General features: G+C 35.8%; 1 protein-coding gene across 10 annotated transcripts in view; it reads left to right on the top strand.

Annotated features, from left to right (window-relative positions):
• The window catches only part of LOC18432871 (kinesin-like protein KIN-UA), an 83,153-nt gene that overhangs the window by 23,170 nt on the left and 43,661 nt on the right, over positions 1 to 16,322 (top strand). For 6 of the 10 annotated variants that reach the window (XM_020666361.2, XM_088872764.1, XM_088872765.1 and 3 more), the window contains 3 exons: positions 1,757 to 1,891; positions 2,970 to 3,140; positions 3,945 to 4,124. In XM_020666361.2, the coding sequence (XP_020522020.2) occupies positions 1,757 to 1,891; positions 2,970 to 3,140; positions 3,945 to 4,124 (486 nt within the window). The remainder of the gene's footprint in view (positions 1 to 1,756; positions 1,892 to 2,969; positions 3,141 to 3,944; positions 4,125 to 16,322) is intronic. The other 4 variants (XM_020666362.2, XM_088872768.1, XM_088872767.1 and 1 more) reach the window with 1 other exon arrangement.

The following is a 16,322-nucleotide window of genomic DNA, read 5'->3' as shown; positions in this document are numbered from 1 at the left end:
ATAGTACCATTCTACTTCTACAATATTTTATTTTTGTATTAGAAATGTTTTTGTGATTCTTGCAAAATTTTCTAAAATTTTGAAAATTTATATTTGCTATAAAATTTTGAAATTTCCAAAACTACGAAGGGCACATGTGGGGACCTAGGATCCAACTCCTACATATGTGTTACCCATAAATGGGACGTGTGGCCTTTTGGGGCCTACATAAAGTCCTAAGGTGGCACGCCCCATTTTTATTATTTATCTTTCACTTTTACTTAGCAGTTTTAGTTTGTTAGAAATCTTTTAAAATTAAAAAGAGATTTGATTCCTATTCAAGTGAGAGTTATGTTTTTAAAAGTTTGTTTAATTAGGAGTTTGATTTGACCAAACTCTAATTATTTTAACTTCTTACAGATTTTGGGATGCTATTAGGATGTTTTGGATTGGTTATAATTCTAAGTTAAATAGAGGTTGGACTTGGGTTAAATTATAAGGAGTTAAGATTCTTAATAATCCTCCTAAAATTATGATAGCTGATTTGTAGGATGGATGACGTAGATTTGTTCTCTCACTTGACAGATTTCTTAAGTTCCTATTGGTCAAGTTGTGTTATTGGATAGGCAAGACCTAGTGCAGTAATTCTAATCCAAATAGACGAAGGAATTCTTTCTATTTAAACCCACATATTTCTCTCTTCCATACACCAAATCTCTCTCTCTCTCGTTTATTAAAAAAATTATTTTTCTCTCTTCTCCCTTCCAAAACGGGTCATGCTTCCCAAAATTTGATATGACAAGGGTGGCACATTGAAACCCTAATTAGGGTTTTGCTGTTTGGAGAAGAAAAAGGAGCACACCCCAGCTGTAGGAGGATTCTATGCCTTCAAGCCTAGCCCTAATTTGTTCCTACAAATCCTAGTTAGGTTTCCATGCTCTCCAAAACCCTAGAGTAAGAGCTATTGTCTATGAAAGCTTTCCATCTCTGAAATTCCAGCAAGATCAGAAGGGACAAAAAGTGTGCCATCGGTCTGGGAATCGGATGCGGGGTGTATCAAGACCTGTGTGAGTAACTCAGGCGACATCTAGTAAGTCTTTCCAGTTGATTTAGTTATTTGTAAGTCAAATTTTATATTTCTTTTGAATTTTCAGGAACATATTTTGCACTCAAAACTGTAGTGGAAGATTGGTTATTGCTCCTGGATGGTTTTTATTTGCTTTGACAGTAAAAGTACAGATCCTAGGCTGTATTTAGGGTTTTAGTTTTGATTTTTTGCAGTGTTTAGTGGCCCATGTAAGTGGAATTCAGGTGTATTGAATAAAACAAAAAGAATGTTTTTGAATTTACTACCTTGTGTTCCACATAGCCACTCCTTTCAATTTCATGTCTTATTCAACTTATTTTTACCACTTATTTCTAGAGATATGGATGGTGCAAATACATATGATATATTTAGTTTTTTTTTGCTTCCTATTTGTCTGCATTGATATTTTTTTTTGGTTTATTTTGATTGTTAAGTTCTTATTTAGGACATGCTAGTTCCAAGGTTCTTAACCTAGTTTTTTTTTTATAAACAGTGAGACTTTGTTAAGTATATCGGTATATGTCTAAGTGCTTCTCTAGGTTAATACTTTTAGTTTAAGACCCTTTCGGCTTCTTTGTCTTTGATATCCATTATGCATATTTTCTGTTTTCTTAGTTGCAGATTTTGCTTCAAATTTTACTCTATAACTTTTGGTAAAAGATACTTATTAGTTGTTATTGTTATTTGCAGTCGGTTTCTAATGAAAGACATGATTATGAAATGCAAATCAGAAATCTGATGGCTGAATTGAATCTTGAAAAAGAACGGAAGAATAACGTAGAAGAAGAAGTTTCAGATTTACGATGTCGATTAGATGACAGTGTGGTACTTCTGAACTTTATTGGACTATATGTTGATATAATTTTCGCTCTTTAATTTATTTGTTCTTTCTTATGTAGAATGGTTTCAAGAAAATGCTTACAGATTCTGAATGCATTTTGTTTTTGGTTTTTTCTTGAACATTTTTTGCACCTTCTCACCACCACGTGGTTTGCATTATACATGCTCATGATTCTTGTTTTCATTGTCTGAGTTCTACTCTGTAGACCGTATTCACTTGGTTTGTGCTTCAGTTTTCTTTTCATGATTTTAAGTTCCTGAATTAGATAGTGAAGTGAAGTGAAGCGGACTAAATAGTGATGCTATTTGTGAACATAGTTTAAAATTTGTAGGATTTTGAGTATAGTGAAGACCGGAGGACCAAAATATTTGAATTCCATTGACTCAGTGAGGGTATTTGTGTTGTATTAAGAGGGCTAGCCACATTATTGCCCTCAACTAGAAATAAAGTTAAAATGCATGTATCGTAATGGATTTTAATCCTCGTCGTCGCACATAAAATTGTAGAGATTTGCCACTTGGTCATGTTTAGAACTTTGTCCATTTTCTCAGGTTTAATTTAAGAGATCTTACAATTCAAAGTGCTGTTCTTATTTTCCTTTGTAGTTACATCACTTGTGCTGTGATTATGAAAAGTTAATATACTGTGTATTTATCGTTCTCATAGGTGACTTTTTTTTTGTCTGATTTAATGATGTTAATGTCATCTACCATAAATTTTGGGATGCTTCATGGTTAACTTTTTCCCCACTGACCAAACAAATTTTTTAGTCTACAAAAAATTATTGAGTTCCCAAGACTGTTGTGTTCACCGTGGTCTTTTAATATCAATTTTTATTCTAGATGCTAAGAATAACTCATAGATGAGATTAGTAAAATTGATGCCTATTGAAAGCCATATTACTTATGCAGGAAATAACACTCATCCCGGCTAAATGGCCTACTCACTTTTACTTGATATAATGAGGATTTTACTCTATTGAGAAATCATTTGATTAAATATGGTCATACTATTTTGCAACTCTTTTTCCTGAACTATGAGTCTGTACATTTGGCACTACAGCATATAACTCGACAACATTCAATTGAACTTGCTACCTTATCTAAATCACATAAAGATTCCCTGCTGAAGTTAGAGAAGAATTTTAAAAGCAAGCATGCTGAAAAGAAGTTCCTCGATGAGGAATTTGATGCTATTCAAAGAAAGATGATAGAAAAAGATGAGAAAAGCATGGTTAGATTTTCTTCCTCACACTCTGAATTATGTCTTGTTCTCTGCACTGATAGAGTTGATTGTTTTTCACTCTATATGCTTAATTGTCATAGTGTTGATTCGTTGAGTGTTGCTTATTTTTTCCTTCGAAGACATCATTTATTTGTTTATGTTTGGAACTACGTAATATATGGTCTCTTTCGTTTGCTGCTCTCACCATCAAATTGGAAATTCAGCATACACCACTTGGTTGATAGCAATTGAGATCTAGTATGTTGGTGCACTTATCCAGAATCTGATTCATTTTAAGTAGAAACTTTTGCACTCTCCTGTTTAAGGCATTTCGTTTTTCCAATCATTTATTTTCATTTGATTTCTTCAAATTAAGTAGCAATTAGTTTATCATAGTTGATCTTTCCAAAACTATTAAAGAAGGAACAATTTACACTTGTTATAGAACTTCTTTTTTTATTTATCTTGGAATAATGATTTCTTTTGGTAATGTCTTCCTGATATAAGAAGGCAGCTAACGAGTACTAATTATGTCTTTCTCAATTGCTGCTGTCTCATTTTTGTTATGTACATTTTAACTTCCAAGTGTTCTTGAAGTCTCTATTGCTACACAATTTTCAAGTAGCAGGAATGTTGTTTAGTCAATATCTCTTTTGCCTTCAAATGAAGGATGCATAGTAGTTTTTGTTTTCAGTTTTGGCAATTTTTCTTCTTTTTTCACTTGGAATCATGATTCTAATTTCTTAGTGCTCATCCTCGTCTTGTTTTGATACTGTTTCCTTAGCTCTGCTCATGTTCCTAATCTTTTTGTAGCAACTTGAGCTTGAAGTTTCTACCTACCAGAAGGTACTTGCAGACACCACACAGATGTATGAGCAAAAAATATCAGAGTTGATCGAACAACTAGATGAAGAACGCAAAATTTCTCAAGGTGCAAAGAGTGAGTTGGAGCAATTGAAAAACAAAATAAACGACCAAAAGAAGTTAGATCAGGTCTGTTTTGGATTTCTTCTCAAGTAATCCCAGGTTCATTTAGATATTGCTTAGGCTTCTAATCTGTTGTAGACTTTTTATTTTTTCTTTCTTGTTTGTGAGTTTGTTCTTGGAGATTTTCTTTGCTGCATGAATTAGAAATTGAATTAGTATCCTGTAATCTTCCATTGCTTTTGTTGTTTCTGATTCTCCACCACTATGTGTTGAAGATTGATTGGAAGAACCTGTGTTACTACCTTGAAGATTTTGTGGCTTGTGTTTGGTTAAAAATTCAAATTTTGGGGGAATAAAACATTATATAAGATTTACACCTTTTTCCTTCTCTTCTGGTTGATATTACATATGGAGATATCTATGAAATTTCCAAGATTTTTTGACAATTTTGGATTTTGCGAGGTTTATGCGCCGTGATGAATGGAAAGGAAATAGAGCATGTGATTGGCAGAATAAACATAAGATTTGTCTTGGCTAGAGAACTATAACAATAACTTCATTTCTTTGGATGCTAAATGACGGGCTAAAAGTAGGCTTTCCTAAGACACCTTTGATTAACACTCAACAGTATGGGCTTCATTATGTTCGGGTTTCGTCCTGGTATGAAACATGTTGACTATCAACATAGTAGGTCGCTCTCTCAAGGCATAGGTTGAGATCTGATTCAAATAAATGCAAGGAGGAAGTTCGTGAAGGTGTTAAAAGTTGAAATGCAACTATTTCTTACTTGCTGGGAGGTCATGTTTTGCCTATAGTTAGAGGAATCGTCCACTTTAAGTAGTGATTCTGGTATGGAATTGCGATTTTGCCTTTCTGTGAAGGAATTGCCACAGATTACAATTCCTGGAAGTTAGGAATGACGATTCTATATTGTTTGAATCTAGTTCCATTTTCTTTGGAATCTAGTTCCACCCCATCGAATTTTGTGATTCGTAGGTGCAAAAGACTGTGATTGAACAAATGTGAGACCTTGCTTCCAATTTGTAAGAATAACAACTACAGATTTTTAATAGCTAGATCTACAACAACAAAATGAGTGCCAAAATTTTTATGAAATGCTTGAAATTTTAAACATTGTTTGAAATTTTTGTTATTTGAAATTTATTAATAATATATGATTGCCAAATTATCAAAACTTAGAAATAATATACTTTTTGAAATTTATTAAAAAAGATATTTATTACAACAATTACTTATTTATTAATAATATATGATTGCCAAAATCATTTTTAAAAAATATGATTAATAAATAAAGTAATTATTTTTCTTTATGCAATTTAAAAATTCTATGAAAATTGTTGGGTTTTGTGGCCTTTATAGGCATAGAGAGCTTGTAAAAATGATATTTTTAATGGAATATGCATTGCAGTGGAAGTGTGCATGTTAACTGACCAAGGGTTGGGCGGTTTATGGCCCTGGTCATGTCCAAAACCTTTAGCCCTGTGCATGTGGCGCTACCGACAAGGATTTACAGTGGGTAATCCGTTGTTGAGGTCAGAGAAATGCCCATGGATCATGTTTGTAGGCCAAGAAAATTGTGTGGTTTCTTGTTTGCGGTTGTAGGTCTGTGTGAGCAAGGGTCAAAGCTTCAACAAACTTCTGTATGGCATGTACACTTGACAACCGCATTACTGGGAAGCATCCCTATTGAGGGACACATGTACATGTGCATAGAGAGAGCCTCCTTTCCACTATGGTGAGAAGTGTTATACTTGCTTTTAAACAGGGGAAACTGAAATCCATATTCCAGGATCGTGGTCTCACTATTTCTTATGCGACTTTGACAAGCCAAACATGGGGCCCTGCTTTGAGACTGTGGGTCATGGGTGTTGGATTGGATAAAAAAACAACATTGGATCATGGTTTCTAGGGCAGATGGAGTATCCTTAGTGCCGCATACTTTGACTCATTGGTATTAGTTCACTTCTAATATATTTTAATTTGATATTAGAAATGTTTGTGATTTTTAAATATTTTTTAAAAATTATTTCAGATGTATTTTATTCAGAAAAGGGTATTTCTGAAATTTCAGAACTTTACATAGCAGATGTGGGGACCAAGGATCCGACCCCCACATTGTGTACCACCCATGTGGGGCCCACATGACCTCTATGACGGCACGCCCTTGTTTTTACCACATAGGGGGCACTCCACCTTTTAAGCAAAAAGATGGCAAGCCGTTTTTTTAAAACAAAAAAGCTCCACAGATAGTTGCAACTCTCTCTCTCTCTTGTTTATTTAAGAAGCTTTATTACTAGAAAGAAGTGGAGGAACTTTAAAGTAAAGCTTTGCTGTATTTTTAAAAAAGAAGAGAGAAGCTCAACCTAGAGAGAGATCAACTTATAGATTCTAATTTTGTTCTTATAGGGTTTGTGGAAACCCTAGTTTATTTTTTGTGCTCTCTAAAACCCTAGAAAAAGAAGTATTGCCTACAATGCTTCCCTGTCTCAGAATTTTCAGCAACACCTTAAGGAGTAAAAGTGCGTTATTGGTCATGGAATAGGGTGTGGGGTGTACGAAGTCTTGGTAGAGTAACTTTAGGCATCTTCCAATAGTTTTAATTAATTTTCAGTATTATTTTCTATATTTCTTTAAATTTTCAGGAACTTATTTTGCGTTAAAAAGTATGGTGGAAGTAAGTTTAAATCTCCTGGATTGCTTCTATTTCTCTTGGCAGCAAAAATAAAGATCTTAGGTTGTATCTTGGGCGCACCATTTTAATTTATAACAACATATTGTGGCCTATATAAGTAAAATTCAGATATTTGGAATGAAAGTAAAAGAAATGTTTTTTAATTTAATACCTTGAGTTCCACATGGACACACCTTTGAAAAATATTAAGTTATGGTTGCTCAACCTTATTCCCAATATGTGTGCAGAATTGTGATAAAGGGTAGTCTATACATTGACTCGATATTGGGCGCTCTATACATTGACTCGATATTGGGGGAGACCTATCAAAGACATTTATTATATGGCAACCTTCAGTAAGTGTACTCAATATTGAAGACCAATACTAAGGAATTCTTGCTTATAAATAATCTAAAATCTTAAATGTTTTATTTTTTAAAACTCTTTTTTTGGTAATTTCTGGCTTGTTTCTAAGTTGTTTGGTATGCGATTCCCGAAGTTAATATTGATTTCAACTTCCAAGTTGGTGGGACTGCGATTCCAACATGTAGAAATCTTGATTACTATTGGATTGGAGTGCGATTTCCAAATGATGAGAATCACGCTTCATGCGATATGCATTATATGGACGACGATTCCGATTGTAGGAATCATTTGGCCATCTGCGATTCCAATTCTTAAAGTAATTCCAAACCACAGGTGTTTCCACCATGCATTGCTTTGCCTTTTTGGCCACATGTAAGGCTTTATTTATGCTGAAGCATAGTTTCCAAGTTACGGGTCATTGGATTGGTGTTAGAGTTTTCGATTTTTAGCCTTTAACAAGAATTAGTTGTGTTTGAACTAAGTAGGAAATGCGCAAGGGCATACATAGGAAAACCTGCAAGATGAATAATAGTGTGTCAACAGAGTCTTGGAATGTACTGAAGTGGATTATTTCAGAGCATGTGAGTTATGTGTTGATTGGGGTAAGTAGGCATAGAAACTAGTTTTGTTGTTATGAAATTGATAAACTTCTTATATGAAAATTCAGAAGAAATCCTTGTTATAATTTGCAAACCAAGCGGGTTAACTTGTTACTCTCTAGCTGGACCCATTGTCATCCATTACCTAGTCGATTTTGAGCATGCCCCAAACCAGGTTTAGTCAGATGATGTTGAAAGATACAAAAATATTTTTTCTTACAATATAATTCTCGAAAGTCTGAAAATAATATCTTTAATACTTATCATCAACCCACTGGGTTGCTAAGTCGACCCAAACCCAGTGATTGTCGGATGTCAAGCCCATTTTTGTTTCTTTGGTAGTTTAGCAGATAAGGGGTCCCCTAGCCTCTGTAGGAGAGGAACTCTTGTGGGAGTGGAACTCAAGATGTTATGTTATGGGTACTTTCCTTATGGACCACCTAGCCTTGAGCTTGGTCCTAAGAAATTAGCAATACAATGGGGTGCATAACAAGTACATTAAATGGATGGATTGGCCATCATTTTGGGTTGTCAAATCTTGAAATCTTTGATCTAGCTCCATCAATTGGTTGAAGCTTTCTTTTGAAGTCTTGGCATTGTTGATCTGTGTCTATAAGTATGTGTAGTGGTGTAACTGCATAATGATCTTTGTCTAAGGGTATTTGTGATTTTTTTACCATTTCTATATTGCATGTAGGGGTTAAATCACTGCATTCATCTAACTAGTTAATGACAATAAGTTTATTTACTTTGCTATTAGGACTTTCATGTTTTATCTATAAGTAGTGGCTATGTAGAATTCTCAGTGGAAATTCAAAAAATTTCTCTTTTTCTTTGATTGACATCCAAGTAGTAATACTTACAATGCTAAATTGTACAACGGAAGCAGAAAATAAAACCTAAATACAAACTACAGATCTTAACTCTTACTGCCTTAAAAAACTTTATTCATGAACTGAATTCAATTATAATTCTAAATCAAACAGGAATCCTAACTTAAACATAAGTCCAAATTCAAGTGGGAATCTTAATACAAGTAGGATCTTTATACAAATAAGAATCCTAATACAGCTAGGAATCAAGTACAATAAGTTGAAAAAAAAAAAAAAACTGAAGGAAAAATGAAGCTGGGAAGATAGTGCACGACCTGCACCCAATTACCAGCAGTGCACTGATCCTTGGTCCTGTTTGCGTCCTCTAAATCTAGGAAGCACCTATGGTATTATGCTCTCAGGAAACTGGGGCTGAGAGCATGAACAAACATGGTATGCCATTTTCCATTTGATTTCAATTTGACCATAGCACTTCTAAGTAGTATGTGAGTTGAAGAGAGAACTAAATCGGAGTCATCCGTTCCTTAGATCATCCATCATGATCAGTTAGGAATCCTAGAACCATTAGCCCTTAGATCCTTGACCCATATCTACTTCTATTCAAACTCAGATTAGATCTTCTATCATCCTATAAACTTTGAACTCTATTTCATATGGAAATAACTTCCCAATTATTTTAGAAACCCACGGTCAAAGAGGAAGATCTATTTTCAAAATTATTTTCAAAACAGAATATTTTCAAATTGTCAACGAGATCCCCCAGGAGATTTCCCCAAAAATTAGGATATCAGGGGCCCTTTTAGGCCCCATGCCCCATCACATGTGGTCCCCCATGTGTGGTGGCTAGGCCCTAGATCCCTTGACATGGAGTCACTCAAATACATGCCCCAACAAAGTGCATAAATCTTGAAACTGCCCCTTAGGGTTTTTTAAAGGCTAAAATAAAATTTGAAATTCTGAATATTTAAAAATGTCGAGCACAAAAAAGTTGTAAAATATTATTTTTGACATTCCAAAATTTGAAGTCAAATTGAAATCAAAACTAGAGGTAGATTGGTTCCAATAGGTCAGAGTAAGTGACATCTCAAGCGTTCTGCCTATGCTAGAATCCGTGATCTACGACCTTCTTCTCAAAACAACTCAACAGAGCCCATGTTTATAGTCAATTATAGAGGCTCATGATTAGTCCATCAAAGAAGACCAATAAATAGTGGAACCACGAATCTAGCGTGTAGATTACATGTTGCCTCCCATCAACCCCCCACCCCCCCCTCGCCCCCCCATCCTCCCTCGCCCCCTTCTTCATCGTCCTCCCTCCCTAAGAGCTAGTCATATCCGTAAGATTGCTCACATGCAGATATCACTAGAGTGCAAGGGGGAGACTCTTTTATATGCATGTATACCATTCCCTTGTAAGGTTTTTTTGTGGCCTTTAAAGGACTAGAGAGCTTGTAAAAATGACGTATAGTGGAACATGCACTTCAGTAAGAGTGTATGTGTTGATCGACCAAGGGTTGGGCGGTTTATGGCCCTGGTCATGTCTAAAACCTTTGGCCCTAGGCATATGGCACAACCGTAGTTACCGAAATCTCTCCATCGACCTCACGTTTTTGGTTCCAAAGCCCGTTTCTACGTTTCCGTTAAGGAATCTCCACGAAAACCATTTTTCAGAACCAAAGAATCTCGATTCCTTAATTTCAGAATCTCGATTCGACATATCTTTAAAAACCATTTTTCGGAACCAAAGAAACTCGATTCCTTAATTTTGGAATCTCTATTCGACACGTCTTTAGAAACCATTTATCGAAACCAAGGAAACTCAATTCTTTAATTTCGGAATCTCGATCCAACACATCTTTAGAAACTTGAACCCATTAATTGTGGCTAGACGTTTCCAAATATATCGAATCTGGATTAGAGCGAGGATTAAATCTTGATTCCAAGTCAATTGGAGTAGAAATCTTCCTTCGAATGCTTTTAGTGGTTCAGTGTTTTATTATTTTACTTGTGCTACCCTGGATGGCCTTTACTTTAAATTTAAAATATAACTAGTAAATACAATATATACAATTCAAAGTAAAACCATGACGTAGACATAATCCTATTTTGTCTTTGTTAAAATGAAGTCAAAATCACAATTTAAAAATACTTGTCTTATGTATATAATGACCGTAAGTTCAATAGTCAACACAATCACTTTAAAATTTAGGAATCCTAATAAGAGGCATCCAATATAGGTTCTAAGGTCGATGAGGCTCAAGATGTTGTAGCTTCCTTCTCCATAAAAATGAAATCTCGATTCCTGGTAGGGGTCGTCAAATGCATTTCATTGTCCATATTATTATAAATCTCGATCTCAAACTGGCATGGATCTCTGATCTATATACTTTAGAAACTTGATTCCTAATATGTTAGAATTACAATTCGAAATAGCAACATATTTATGTTTCGCATATGTCAGAAACTCGATTTCATTGATGTCAAAAACTCAATTCCGCTTATTAATGAATCTTGACTCTTGGAGTGTCGATTTCAGTGGGATGGGAATCTCGATTCCAAGGAGGATGGAATCTCGATTCCATATGTGCAAGAAACTTGGATCTATTTAGGTTGAAATACGATTCTCAAAAACTAGGAATCTCGTTCTTGGGGATTCCAATTGTGCGGACAATAATTCTTAAGACAAGAATCTTCTAGCCGACAGCGAATCCGCGATTCTGGTTTCTAAAACAATTCGGGTTCCCAGGCGTTTCTGATTACTATGGGCGCAACCAAGAAGGGTTTGAAGTGGGTCATCCCTTGTTGAGGTCGGAGAGATGCTCAAAGATCATTTTTGTAGCCCAGGAGAACTGTGTGGTCTCTTGTGTGCGGTTGTAGGCCTGTGAGAGCAATGGTCAAATCCTTAACAAACTTCAACACATACACATGACTACTGTATAGGAAGTAGCCCTTTAGAGGGACACGTGCATTGAGAGAGCCCTTTTTACACTTTAGTGACAATTGTTAGCAGTGTTTCAAAAAATGCTAGCCTAGGCGGCTGGGGGGTTCCACGCCGCTCAGCATCTAAGCGGGCACCCAGAACCTGGACGACCCAGTAAAAAAAAAAAAATCTATAGTCTAACAATATAAGTATGACTGTATAACACACAAGAGTTAGGGATTTCGGGCACTTCAAATGTAAAATACACAAGTCCAGATAGCACACACTCCTCCATACTTTATAAGTCCATAGTTTGATAGTCCATTAAATCTAATATCAATGGGTGATGCGTAGATCAATTTCTCGTAACTTTGAGAAACCCTTCGATCCTATGGAAATCACCAAATAACTAGTTTTTTGGGGTTTTTCTTTTTTTAAAACAGGCTCTAATGGGGTATAGGTTTAAAATGAACCTAAAACCCATGAATTTGCCTGTTTAGTATTAAAAAGGAAGACCAAAAACTGCTCTCAACTGTAGCGGTACAAAGTCTAGGAAAGTTTTAATTGAGCCAAAAACAACAATACAACTCAATGCTTTATTACAAAACTCTTGCTTATACAAAGCAAATACGTAATTATAGTTCTTTAAGACAATGATACAAGCATCTTAAACTTTACATACCACAGAAAAAACTCTAAAATAGTCGCTTTATGGGGCAAATTACATGCCACTCACACCAACTCATAATCGGAAAGACTTAGTTACATACAATGGACATACAACATGACATAATCAAATTACATAAACCAAACTGCTCCAATAGTTCCAACAGAGAATAATAACAATAAAAATGAGGTGTTACAGTGTCAAAAGTATTTGGGAAGCCAATGGTTTGAATCCCTTGTGCCCGACCCATGATCCCTTGTGCCCGACCCATGATAGGGCCATTTGAGGACTTAATATCGTCCCAAAGATGACTGCACGAGTGGTCAAGTCCAATTTAGGAAGCTTAAACACCTTTACAAACCCTTCATATGGTCCATAATCAATAATAAAATCAACCCGCAACAGTTTGCAAAAAGAACTAGGAGAATCCAATCAAAATCAGCAAGATAGGGTAAAATATGTGGTATAGTCCACCAGACCACCAAAACGGGATTGCATGCAAGAGTGTGGATTCTAAATAATTCAAAAAGGTAATAGATCTCTTGAATTTGAAATTGAAGTATAAGAAATGCACAAGCAAATTTCATGTGGAGTAAATCAAGGGTAAATTATGCTTAATCAAAGTATCATCAAACTATGCTTAATCAAAGTATCATCAAGGTATGAAGCCTATAGTCAAATAGATGACTATGTTATAGAAGGCTTTCATAAAGATCACATGACGCCAAGGTAAAAAGATTACAAAGCCAATGTAACTAAGAATTTACAGCAAGCTTTGAAGTGGAAGATGAAGAACAATAGGAAAAAACTCGATGGAGGTTTACCTTGATGATTGCTTAACACGAACTTGATCTCATGCAGTGAAGCATCACCCTAGGGCTCCATATATGATCAATGGAATGCAATAGAACAAGTTCTACAATGGTTGGTGCTTGGAGTTCTTGGGGGCTCTTGCTCTCTCTCTCTCTAGGTTTCTTATGCATGTGAAAATTCGTTTTTCAAAAGTTAGGGTTATGTTGGATCATAATATAGTATTTATATGAAGTATTTGAGTAGGGTTAAATATCAACCCTTAATGCACATTATCAGTGGCACATGAGAGGCTTATTATCCCTAGCCACTCATCCCCATCCACCACCAATATGAACGGATGAGATTTGTCACCATTATGACCCACTAAAACCTTAGGTCAAAGCCACATTTATCTACTTGTCCTTAGCCCCATACTTTAATTCCAAACATGTCGAAGTGTACTTACAAAAATGCCATTAACATATCTTTAATTCAGGAGTGCAGAGAATGTTCAAGGGCAAGGGGCAAAATTGTAAATGGTGTCATTGCTTGGGAAATGCAAAAATGAGGGTTATGACATCACCAATGGGATCAACTCAATACACACCCTTCGCATGCACTTCACACCTTCACATGGGTCACACCAAGGAGGTGCATCCACATGAAATATTCACATGCAATATTTTCCATGTGGATATTAATTTAATTAACAATTTTTATTAATTTTATTGACAATTTTTACTTCAAAATTCCCTCGACTTCACACAAACCAAGTATGTCACATTTGTTGACAATTACTCATGTGATTAAAATGTAACTTTAAGTTATAACCATAAAATATAAGGTTTGGAAATCAAATTAAATAATTAAGTGTCAAAAGGGGATTCATGTCCAAAATAGAAGGGGGACCCAACGTGAGGGGCCCATGGTGCCATGTGGCCACTCTATGGCCACTCGGATGCCACATGGCTTCTGTATCTATGTCCTCATTTGGGAATTTTGGGGATTTTTCTAGATTGTTTAAAGTACAAATTGTGTTTTTCAAAATTGTTTGACGTTAATTTCAAATAAGGACATCCATGCGGATGTTAAGTGGCACTCGAGTGGCCATAGGGTGGCCACATGGCATCATGAGCCCCTCACGTTGAACCGCTTTCTAGTTTGGGTGCGAATCCCCTTTTGGCACTTAATTATTTAATTTGATTTCCAAAGCCTTATGTTTTATGGTTATAACTTAAAAGTTATATTTTAATCACATGGGTAATTGTTGCACATGTGACATACTTGGCTTCTGTGAAGCCATGGGAATTTTGAAATAAAAATTGTTATTAAAATTAATATCCACATAGGAAATATTGTATGTGAATATTTCATGTGGATGCACCTCATTGTTGTGACGATGTGATGGTGTAATGTTCATATGAAGGGTGTGGGTTGAGTTGATCCCATTGGTGATGTCATAACCCTCCTTTTTGCCTTTCCCATGTAATGACGCTATTTACAATTTTTCCCCTTGCGCTTGAACATTCTCTGCACTCTTGAATTAAAGATATGTTGAGGGCATTTTTGTAAGTATATTTCGACATGTTTGGAATAAAAGTATGAGGTTAAGGACAAATAGGTAAATGTGGCTTTAACTTAAGGTTTTAGTGGGTGATAATGGTGGTAAATCTCATCCCTTCATCTTGGTGGTAGATGGGGATGAGTGGCTAGGGGTAATAAGTCTCTTATGTGCCATTTATGATGCGCATCAGGGGTTGAGATCTAACCCTACTCAAATACTTCATATGGATACTATTTTATGGTCCCACATCACTCTAACTTTTGAAAAATGAATTTTCACATGCAAAAGGAACCTTGAGAGAGAGAGAGAAAGCAAGAGCTCCCAAGAGCTCCACGCACCAGCCATTGTAGAACTTGTTCCATTGTATTCCATTGATCATATTTGGAGCCTTGGGGTGATCCTTCACTACTTGAGAGCAAGTTCGTGTTAAGCAATCATCAAAGTAAAACCTCAATCGAGTTTTTCCCTATTGTTCTTCAGCATCGTCCACTTTAAAGCTTGCTGTAAATTCTTAGTTACATCAGCTTTGTAATCCTTTTAGCTTGGCTTCATGTGATTTTGATCTTTATGATAGCCTTTTATAGGGTAGTCATCCATTTGATTATAGGCTTCATACCTTGATGATGCTTTGATTGAGCATGGTTTGCCCTTGATTTACTCCACACGAATTTTGCTAGTGCATTTATTATGCTTCAGTTTTAAATTCCAGAGATTAATTACCTCTTTAAATCATTTAGAATCCACACTTTTGCATGCAATCCCGTTTTGGTAGTCCAGTGGACTATACTACAAGTTTTGCTCTATCTTACTCGATTTTGATCGGATCTTCCTAGTTGTTTTTGCAAACTATTGCGGGTTGATTTTATTATTAATTATGGACCATATGAAAGGTTTGTAAAGGTGTTTAAGCTTCCCAAATTGGATAGATACCTTTAAGTTAAATAAACCACTCATAGAGTCATCTTTGGGACAATATTAAGTCCTTAAAGAATTGTAATTGTGTATTTGCTTTATATAAGCAAGAGTTTTATAATAAAGCATTGAGTTGTATTGTTTTTTTTGGCTCAATTAAAGTGGTCTTAGGCTTTGTACCACTACATCAATGTGGGGCATTACTACCCCTGGGCAGCCTCCTAAGGCTGGGCGCTGCTCACCCGCCTAGGCGGGTTCCCTGGCGCCTAGGCGAGCGCCTAGCGACAGCCCTCCTAATTTGGCCATTTAACCCTGAGTGAAGCGTCGAGGCTTTCTGAACGCCTAGGCGCCTGGCAGTTTGCTTTTTAAAACACTGAGTGCTAAACTTGCTCTTAAAGCGGAAAACTGAAATCCACTTTTTAGGATCAGGATCCCATTGTTTATTATTATCCAACTTTGACAAGCCAATTATGAACCCCTTCAAAGAGACTGTCGGTCATGGGACTTTGTTTGGTTGGATAAGAAAACAATAGTGGATCATGGTTTCTGAGGCGAGTGGAGTGCCCTTATTGTTACTTATTTTGAGTTATTGGTTCCAATCCACTCCTAGTATATTGTATTTTGGTACTATAAATGTTTTTTCATTTTTAAATATTTTCAGAATTTTAAAATATTATTTTTGATGTAATTTTCATAAAAAGGTATTCTTGAAGTTCCAAAACTTAAAGAAATAACATATGTGGGACCTTGGATCCAACTCCACATGTGGCACCCTGTGCACCCAAGGGACTACACCCTATTTTTGTAAAACATAAGTGGCCACACCACCTTTTAAACAAAAGGGGGTGCCTTGCCATGTTTTGTGGAAATAGGGGGGCACGCCTCAATTTTTTTGACATTATTTTGTATTGTTTAAAAT

Source organism: Amborella trichopoda, chromosome 7 (genome assembly GCF_054954075.1).
Source record: "Amborella trichopoda isolate Santa Cruz 75 chromosome 7, AtrichopodaSantaCruz75HAP2 v2.0, whole genome shotgun sequence".
NCBI lineage: Eukaryota > Viridiplantae > Streptophyta > Magnoliopsida > Amborellales > Amborellaceae > Amborella > Amborella trichopoda.
This window is presented reverse-complemented; position numbering and strand designations above follow the sequence as displayed.